The sequence below is a fragment of the Tupaia chinensis genome, unplaced genomic scaffold (assembly GCF_000334495.1).
Source record: "Tupaia chinensis unplaced genomic scaffold, TupChi_1.0 Scaffold000314_1, whole genome shotgun sequence".
NCBI classification, from domain to species: domain Eukaryota; kingdom Metazoa; phylum Chordata; class Mammalia; order Scandentia; family Tupaiidae; genus Tupaia; species Tupaia belangeri.
The window spans coordinates 4,460,093-4,469,197 of NW_006159807.1; the positions used below are offsets into that span (position 1 = coordinate 4,460,093).

At 41.8% G+C, this 9,105-nt stretch overlaps 1 protein-coding gene across 5 annotated transcripts in view; it reads right to left on the reverse strand.

The window, feature by feature from the left end:
• RAPGEF4 (Rap guanine nucleotide exchange factor 4) overlaps nucleotides 1-9,105 on the reverse strand; it is a 391,851-nt gene that overhangs the window by 15,202 nt on the left and 367,544 nt on the right. For all 5 annotated transcript variants that reach the window (XM_006151126.3, XM_006151130.3, XM_027772910.1 and 2 more), the window contains 3 exons: nucleotides 6,932-6,982; nucleotides 6,032-6,119; nucleotides 5,566-5,630 (listed from right to left, as the gene is read on the reverse strand). In XM_006151126.3, the coding sequence (XP_006151188.2) occupies nucleotides 5,566-5,630; nucleotides 6,032-6,119; nucleotides 6,932-6,982 (204 nt within the window). The remainder of the gene's footprint in view (nucleotides 1-5,565; nucleotides 5,631-6,031; nucleotides 6,120-6,931; nucleotides 6,983-9,105) is intronic.

A 9,105-nucleotide genomic window follows, 5' to 3' on the forward strand; every position in this document is an offset into this window, starting at 1 on the left:
TGCTGGGATGATTTATTTTGTATGCTGCAAAGATGTATAGTGATGAAATCTAAATAAAACAAGGGAAAAAAAAGACCATGAAACCAACTGTCAAGGTAAAGTTGTCTGCCAGAGAGTGCTGGGTGCGGAGAAACCAAGTTAGAAAGGTGGTAAAAGAAAACCATGTGAAGGAGGGGACACATGAACTAAGGCCTGAATGATAAGCAACTACACAGGTAAAGGTTGACAGCTCGTGCAAAGGCCCTGAGGCTGGAAGTAAAGGAAGGCTGGTCTCACTGACCTGGATTGAGCACAGAGAAGATGAAGTGTGCATTGCGGTTGGACAGCTGTTCAGTGTCTCTAGTCGATTTTACTATGAACCACATGGATTTCTTTTCCATCGATACAGCTGCGTGACGTTCTCTCTCCTATATTTTACTTTCTGACTCTCTTTCATTATTATTGTGAACTCATTTTAGAATCTTTTGTTGATTCTTTTGTTGGCTTAATATTTCGTGTGTTTTTTATATTTTATCTTCGTGACGGCATGTAATCTTTTAAAAGTCAGTAACTCTAATATTTCCTAGATATCTTTGTATTTTCTAATAAAATTCTTTGCCTGAACATTTTATACATGTGTTACTTTGAAGCATTCTCTTTGGAAAAACTGAATTTATTCTAGTCTGTAAACGCTATATAAAGATGTAAACTTTTAGGGGAGCTGGTAGTATGGTGGTAGCATGGCCAACTATAAGGTCTGAGTACTGGGTCCAGCGGCTTGGAACATATTCTAGGTGCATGTGCATGAGTGCTCCAAAATTCTGGGAGGAGAATAGAAGGATTGTGGCATGGCCATTCCTCCAGGGGCTGGGGGAAGGATACTTTCTCTCTTACTCGCCGCAACCCCTGTCTGTCTCTCTCAAGTGAGCACATGTACCCTATAATAGACTTGAAAAAGTAAAAAAGAAGTAAACGTTCAGAGTACTCCTGTAGATTTCCTTTGTGTTGGAGAGGACTGGGAATTTAGATTTAAATACTTAGATTTTTTTCACTTAGAGATTCTTTTTTTTTTTTTTTTTATTGTTTAAGTAAACAAATCCAGTGCTCTCAAATAATTCTGCAATAATAATGACAGATGGCATATTGTTCTAATTATGTAACAACATGCTTATTGATACAAAAATAAAAGGATTCAAAACATTCTACTTTCTTAATGAATTAATTTCTGTTAAGTTTTCCAGAAGTTTAGAAGTTTGCTATATTCTTCCCATTCCAAATAAAATGACTGCCTTTAAAATCATATTCTGAGGACCATCCGATGGTGTAATGGTTACATCATTGGACTCCCACATAGTTGACTGCAGTTCGAATCCCAGACCCTGTGGCTTAAAATTTATCCACGTGTGCGTGTGTGCCCAAAATCCTGAGAGGAAAATAAAGGAGAAGGGATTGTGGCACAGCCATCCTCCCTAGGGAGTGATTTCTTGCTTTTTATCTCTCTGTCTCTCTGTCTGTCTCTAGCTCTCTAGCGAGTGCATGTGCCCTATAGCAAAAATCTCTCTTAAAAAAAATCATATTCTGCTCTGGGCCAGCATGTAGCGTGGAGATTAAGGTGCTGGATCTTACATGGCTGACTGCACAGTTTAAGTCCTGGACCTAGTGGCTTGAAAATCACATTGTTGTATGTGCATGTGTGCCCAAAATCTCAAGAGGAGACTGCGGGAGAAAGAATGTGGCACGGCCATTCTCTCTGGAGAATGATTTCTTACTTTCTCTCTCTCTCTCTTTGGTGAGTGCATGTACCTTATAGCAAAAACTAAAAGAAAGAAAAAAAAATCATATTCTGCTCAGCAGGCCAAGGCCATGTAGGAGGTCCAGCTGGATTACCAGTCCAGCTTAGAGGGCTGGGTGTGGTGATCGCCGCCTGTGGTCCTGGCTATTTGGGAAACTGATGCAGGAGGATCATGACATACTAAGAATATGCCTAAAAAGAAAGTAAAACAACAACAACCCCCACTAAAACACCACATACACATACGCACATGCACAAACGATATTCATAAAAAAATATATCTAAATATGGGTACGTCTGAAATAGACCCAATGCCCTAATACAGTAGCAACCGTGCCTGTCAGGATGTCCTACGTGGCCTGGGATAATGGCAGCTGGCCAGCATAGATCCTCTAATCCACTGTTAGTGTACCTCCCAAATGTTACAAACATTCGTGTACACCATAGAAAATTATGAAGGGCTTTATTCAAACAGTTTTTTGAACACTCCTTTATGCCCCCCCTGAAAATGAAAGAATGTTTGCCTCTTTTTGTTGTTTGTTTGCTTAGGGATCAGAATGTGAATCCTCTTGTTCATATATATAAAGCCTGAACACCAATATGCAACTCATTCTCTAATCCTCATATCATACCTCAAGGATGGAGAAGTTCAAAATAAAAATACTTAGTGATTTGTTATGACTACACAATACCGCCACCAAGAAAAGGGATCTATGTTCCTGGCTGCCCTAGTGACTTCTACCTCTGGCAGCGGCTCTTTCTGGGGTCTGCCCACCAGCACCTCAAAGGCTGCCAGGTCTGCCAGCCACCTGGAATCTGGGCCTTGCTGATGGATGAGTGGAATGCAACAACGATATCAACCTGGAAAGGAAAATGTATCCTTTTCCCAACACACACAGTAATAACAGCAGCCTCTAGTGGTAGCGAGGCTAAAGGTGGGCAAGTGTCTTACGGTGTTGCTTACAGAAATACCAGAGACTGGGTGACTCATGAAGAATAGAGGTCCAACATAGTTGATAAGCAGAGAGGGTGATGGGTATGTACATGGTATGGGGTCCATATGGGTTCGTCTCTCCTGTTCCTACTGTTCTAGTCTCATTCCCTCTGCTTCTAAAACCAACCAGAACACAATCCTGGGGCCCCTGGCTTAACCACCCAATTACTAGCCTCTTGTCAAATCCTCCATCTTTCAACACCACAACTGGATCAATTTTCACTCTCAACCCTATTGCAATTGCTCAACAGGTGAAGTTGTGGGGGACATAGCCAACTACTGCAGCCAGCTTATGAAAAGAAAATGTTGGAAAACTGGCAACAAGCACCAGCTTGATCAAAGCCAGGTCTAGAAATATAATAAAATCTTTTTGAAATTCGATTTCATTTTCTAGTGACATCTAATTCATGGAAGGATAATTTTAAAATCAAACTTTCTCATGGTATGATTTGTCAAAATAAATAAGATATAAAAAGTTGCTAGAGGGAACCAGCAGTTAGCGTAATGGCTATGTCGCTGGACTCCCACATAGTCGACCGCGGTTCGTGTCCCGGACCCGGTGGTTTAAAACTCACGCAGGGTGCGTGTGCGTGCGTGCCCAAGATCCCGAGAGGAGAATGGAGGAGAAGGGATTGCGGCGTGACCATCCCCCCTGGGGGGTGATTTCTCGCTTTCTGTCTCTATGTCTCTCTCTGTCTGTCTGGCGAGCGCACGCGCCCTACAGTGAAAATCTCTCAAAAAAAAAAAAAAGTTGCTAGAGCAAAGAACTAACAGTATTCTTTTAGTATCCTTTCTCTCGTTCAGTTTTATGGTAAAATAACCCCCTAATTTTAGTGGGACACATGGATTTCCAAAATAAAGGAACTCCAGTTGTCTGGCCAATAAAATGTGAGGCAAGTGGCGAGTGCAACTTTTTCCCTATTGTCTAAGGGAAGGAGCACTTCTTCCCTTTTTCTTTTCTCCTTCCCTGTGACTGGAACAGGAATGTGGTGGTCCACTCTCTTGGACTCCCTGGATGACGAAATGGCAAGAGAGAAGAATTCTAGAAGACTGCTTCCTAGAGCAGAGCTATTATATATGCTGGGACTTTTAAATAAGAAAGAAATCAACTTATCTTGCTTGTCATTAAGCCATCATTAATTTGGGTTTCTATTATTGCAGCTGAGTTACTATATATTTTTAAAATTCATGATAGACTATGTGTATGCATGAAAGAGAGAGAGAGAAAGCACCCTCCACAGGGCTCAGTCATACATCAATCTCCCCCTCCAATCCTCCATTCCACCAGGATCTTGGACATGTGCACACTATCCCAGGATGTTTTAGGCCAACTAGGCTGGGCACTCGAACCATGGCTTCTAGTTCTGCAGTCTGGTATGGTACAGGCTGTACTACAGAGGCTGGGCCCTGAACTACTCTCTTAAGCTATTCAGCTCATTTTAGGCACAAGCGGATTCTCTGACAGCCAGGTACAAAGGACCTCCTGGTAGGCACTGAAGAGCCTACTGCTGTGGACAAGAAGTATGGAACTAGAATGAGAAATGGCACTCTTCTGGTATCCACTGAATGCAACCTTGCCTGTTCCTGTGCAGGTTATGAATGGGACACCAGGAGATAAAAACTCAGATCAAACAACTTTCATCCTCCCTGACAGATAGCTGGCTTTATATACTTTGCTGTTCTTTGTTTTGTTTAACTTTAGTGACTTGGAGTTCTAAAGCTCCATCAATTCCCCAGGAAGCCCGACTTCTCTATCTCTGTGCACATGTGTATTTTATAGTCAAATGGTAGGCTTAGCTACCCTTCAATCTGCATTTCTGCATAAGTGATCCAGAAGGCTCTTTAAGCAGTTGCTAAATCTTTCATTTCTGGAAAACAGATTTTCTTTGAGAAATCAGGAAAATTGTTTAATTCCCCATACTAAGTAAGCAAGGAATGTTTTCTACTTTGATCAAAAAATTATTAAACTGACACAGTAATAGACATGTTTATGCCCTGGCTTTGATGTGGGAGGTGAGGAGGAAGACTTCTGAGAAAATATTTGCCCCCTAATATGGAATGTCTTTGAGGAGTTTGTACTCATGTATCATACTGTTTTTTTAAGAAGCTTAAAACATGGAAATCTAGTGCCCAGATAGTTACACTTCTTTACCAGGCTGGTCTGTACCAAAGCTGAACGATGCTGGTTCGCATCAGATTACAGCGGGATGTTTCAAATTTTAAAGTCACACATACTAGCTTGGTTAAAGAACAATTGAAATAACAATTTTTCTAAATTTTAAGTTTCTTCCATGGGACTGAGAGACAGAAAGAGAGAGAGAAAGGAGAAAGACCGATGCCCTCAACAGGGTCTCACGCTGCAATCCCCTCGGAGCTTTCCCATCTAAGGAAGCCCTGTGTAGAGTTGCCTGCTCCCTACGGGCACTGAAGGCTCGCTTGGCAGATAAGCATTGCAAAGGCATCCTGGGGCAGTCTAGTTCCACACACCTTACAACAACATGACGACACAGGAGTCATTCTGGAACATGGTACATCTTAGCAACGGGCCTCCGAGGAAGAAACACACAGCCTACAAGCTAGCTGCTGCTGTGAGCCCCTGCACAAATACTATTCAAATTCACAAAAAAGAGGAGTGACAGAATAAAACAGGTAGCCAGTTCGAACCAAATGCTTCACAACTCCATTGTGAGTAACTACCTTTTGAACATGGCAGCATCTATGGGAATGACTTCCTTTACTAGTACAAATGCAAATTTTATTTTTAAAAACATCGTGGTTAAGGTTGTAATATCGCACGTACCATTTTTTCAAAGTTTACTAGATTGTCAATGAACGTCTTGTTCCCCTCATGAGTAAATGTCATATCTGTAAAGAAATAAAAGTCACATTCAAATCACTCACCGCAATATGTCACACTAAGAAAGCACAATAGCACCATTAGATTATGGCGGGGGATTTGCATAACACTGCAGTTGGAAAAAGCTGATAATAGTTTCTTTTATGTTAGGTGTTTAATTTTCTAAATCGCTTTACCTGAGATTAGTAAAATTTCTAAACTAACCCTCCGTTTTACTAACAAGTCTTCTAAGTCATGAATCCTGGCTCCTCTAATCTTCTTTCCAACCCTTCTAGAAAAGTCAGGACTGAGAGGAGATAACAAAGAAGGAGAAAGGATGGGATGTTACTCCTAGAGAGACACATCGATCAGGGTGCTCATTTTCTTCCCCAAACATCACCTGCTTGGCCTGGCATTTTTTCAGGATTACCTTTTATGAGCAAAGGCATGAAGGGGATGAGCGGAGGCTCCAGTTTAGCCACTGTCAGCCGGTAGGCCCTGTGGTTTCGTGAAGGATCCTTGGGAGAGACAGAAGGTGCTGGTCAATGACTAGAAACACACACACACACACACACACACACACACACACACCTTTACCCCCCTCCCCCCCCAGTACACCCGGCCTCATCTTCCCACACCAGGTAGTTTTTAATCAAGTGTAGCTACAAAAGAAGGGTTGCTTTGGCTTAACAAATTGATTTGTGTTTTTTAAACAGCTACATGTAGGTCAAGAAAATATTGCTTTTTGTTTCCTTTCTTGTTTGAAAGGAGATTTTGCCCACAGGGGCCAAGGGAAGAGGTTCCCTTTGAAAGTAAATATGGAACATGTAAAACGAATCTCAACTATGAGCTTGCCCTTCTGCTCAAGCCCCACCTCCATCCTGGGAGTCTGGCTCACCCCACTCTGCCCTGCACAGCCAGTCCCAACCTGCCCTCTGATACCATCCCAGCACTCCCGGCAAGTCCCACTCACTCCTCTCCTGACTGTTAACACCTCCCAGCCAATGGGGAGACATAATTTTGGCATGGCAAGGAAAATGCAGCTGCCATCCCGTAGCCAGCCTCAGTTAGATGGAAAGCACCCTATTACGCTGCTTTTCTTAGTTACACAAATTGACCTTATGTGGAACATAAGTCCTCTTTAAGTTAGTTCCTGAGGGTGCCATTCATTAGTCAGACATGCTTGTTTTAGCAGCACTAAAAGGGATCATAAACTTCTTAAAGTCATACAAGGACAGATAAAATTTCCGAAATGAGAACTTCAATTCAGCTCATCAGAAATTGGATTAATGCAGACAGTGAACAGAATAAAGGAGCTGCTGTCACTTACCATTAAACTTTCAAACTCTGCATAGAACTTCTTGAACTTACTTGGCAGTTTCTGTTAATAAAAAGAAAATGCCACACGCATATGTCAGATTCAATATCTGGCTATGTATCATGTGCTACTATTTCTGGGGAAACGTATTTTTCTTTTGGCTCTTAATCAAACATCTCTGAGATGGGCTGGACTGTAATCTGTCTTGTCATTTGAGAATAATCTTTTGGAATATAGAGAACTTGCCTTTTAAAAGTCTTTACCTAGTTGAACCAAAAATAGCTACAAATGCTTTGGTCTTACTGCTTTCATAACGCTTTCTGAATGGGTTGGTCCCTAAACAGAACTGCACTCCCCAAACTGTGAGTGATCTGCCCTATCCCGCTCCCCTTAAAAGACTCTGATTCCCACAATCAGGAATTTACATCTTTAAATTTTCTAAGGATTTACTTCCTGAGAGAGAGAGAGAGACAGGAACCTCAACAAGGTCTTCATGTCACGATCTACCCTTAGCTTCTTGGGGACATGTTCACGTGCCTGGCATGTATAGGAGGCATAGGGATGTGAACCCAAGACCTTCCCATGTGGTCCCAGCAAGGTGGAACACTGGCCACACAATCAAGAATCTAGACCAGAGAATAACAAGATTACAAGCACTTTAGAAACCATCTGTTTCAACTCTGCTTCTCCCTTACCGAGCAAGCTACGTGGGAACAGAGATTTTTATTAGTTTTGTTTACTGCTACTTCTTCATGCCTAGAAGATCACTGGCTATGGGGTAAGGTGCTCAGAAAACATTTGTTTGAATAGATTAAACTGGTGTTTTATGGGTGGAAGACATTAAATATCACAGTTTGAAGGTCTGCCCAAAGTCACAGAGCTGATGACCATATCAGAGCTTTGCAATTCACATTCCCTGCCTCCTCGGTGAGCATTCCTCCCAGGTGACTTCCCTGCCTTGCTTTGGGACAAAACTCGCTAGTTCTATCACACATTGATTTATCACGTTTATATTCTGGCACATGGTGTAACACCACTGACTGCACCCACAGATCTGTAACACTCAGTTAGAACTGGGCCATCTTTCTACACGTTGCTTCCCACTTGCTTAGCTCCTGAGTTTTTAGGAAAGCTGAACTTTCCTCATTTGATAGGGCCAAACCAAGATAGAGCAGCCTGATGTTTTTCCCATCCTGAGACTGTGGAGGCCTGGATGAGACCTGGGCCTAGGCCATTCCCAGCACAGCTCTGCTCTACACAGTGAAGGCTACCTCCAAAAACCACCGCACCAGTTAAGCCTCCACCATTCACAGAAAGGCCCTCTCACCTCGTTCTCTCTATCTGAACCAGTCTGTCGTATTCTCATATATACAAAATTGATTTGGTTTTTAGGAACTAATCTACATATAGTCCAAACTTCTTTTTCTAGAACCTGTTTTCTTTTTTCCTTTTTTAGGTAAAATGAATACTTTATTGTTTTAACTTTTTTTGTTTTAGAAATCAACATTTGTGTGATATTGTAAATATTTATAAGCTTTTAAGATATTCTTTCAAAGAACACTTCTAACATCTCAAACACTTTTTTTTTTTTTTGAGAGGTTTTTGCTATAGGGTGCATGCGCTCGCCAGACAGAGACAGAGAGACAGAAAGCGAGAAATCACCCCCCGGGGGGAGGCCATGCCGCAATCCCTTCTCCTCCGTTCTCCTCTCAGGATCTTGGGCATGCATGCACATGCGCCCAGTGTGAGTTTTAAGACACCAGGTCCGGGATGCGAACCACAGTTGACTACGTGGGAGTCCAGCGACATAGCCATTACGCTAACTGCTGGTCCCTCAAACACTTTTGATTAAAATTTCGCACGCAAAGAAACAGAAACATAATCGGAGTAGAAAATGATCAATTCTAAAAGAATCATTCCAATAACATCTGGTCATTACGTGTTTATTCAATACATATAACACCAAACAGAAAACCACTTTCCTTTTCCTTTTTTTCTTTTTCATAACAATACAGTTTTCACTGGTTCAAATGGAATTAAAACCATTTCTGTATGAGGTTAACAGATCTGAATTACTTCCATTTTTGAAAAAAAAAAAAAAAAACCCAGCTCATTCATTCCTATCCATCCAAGTCTTATGCCCCATTGTTCTGACTAGACTGTACTATTTAGTCTGAAGGATAGGG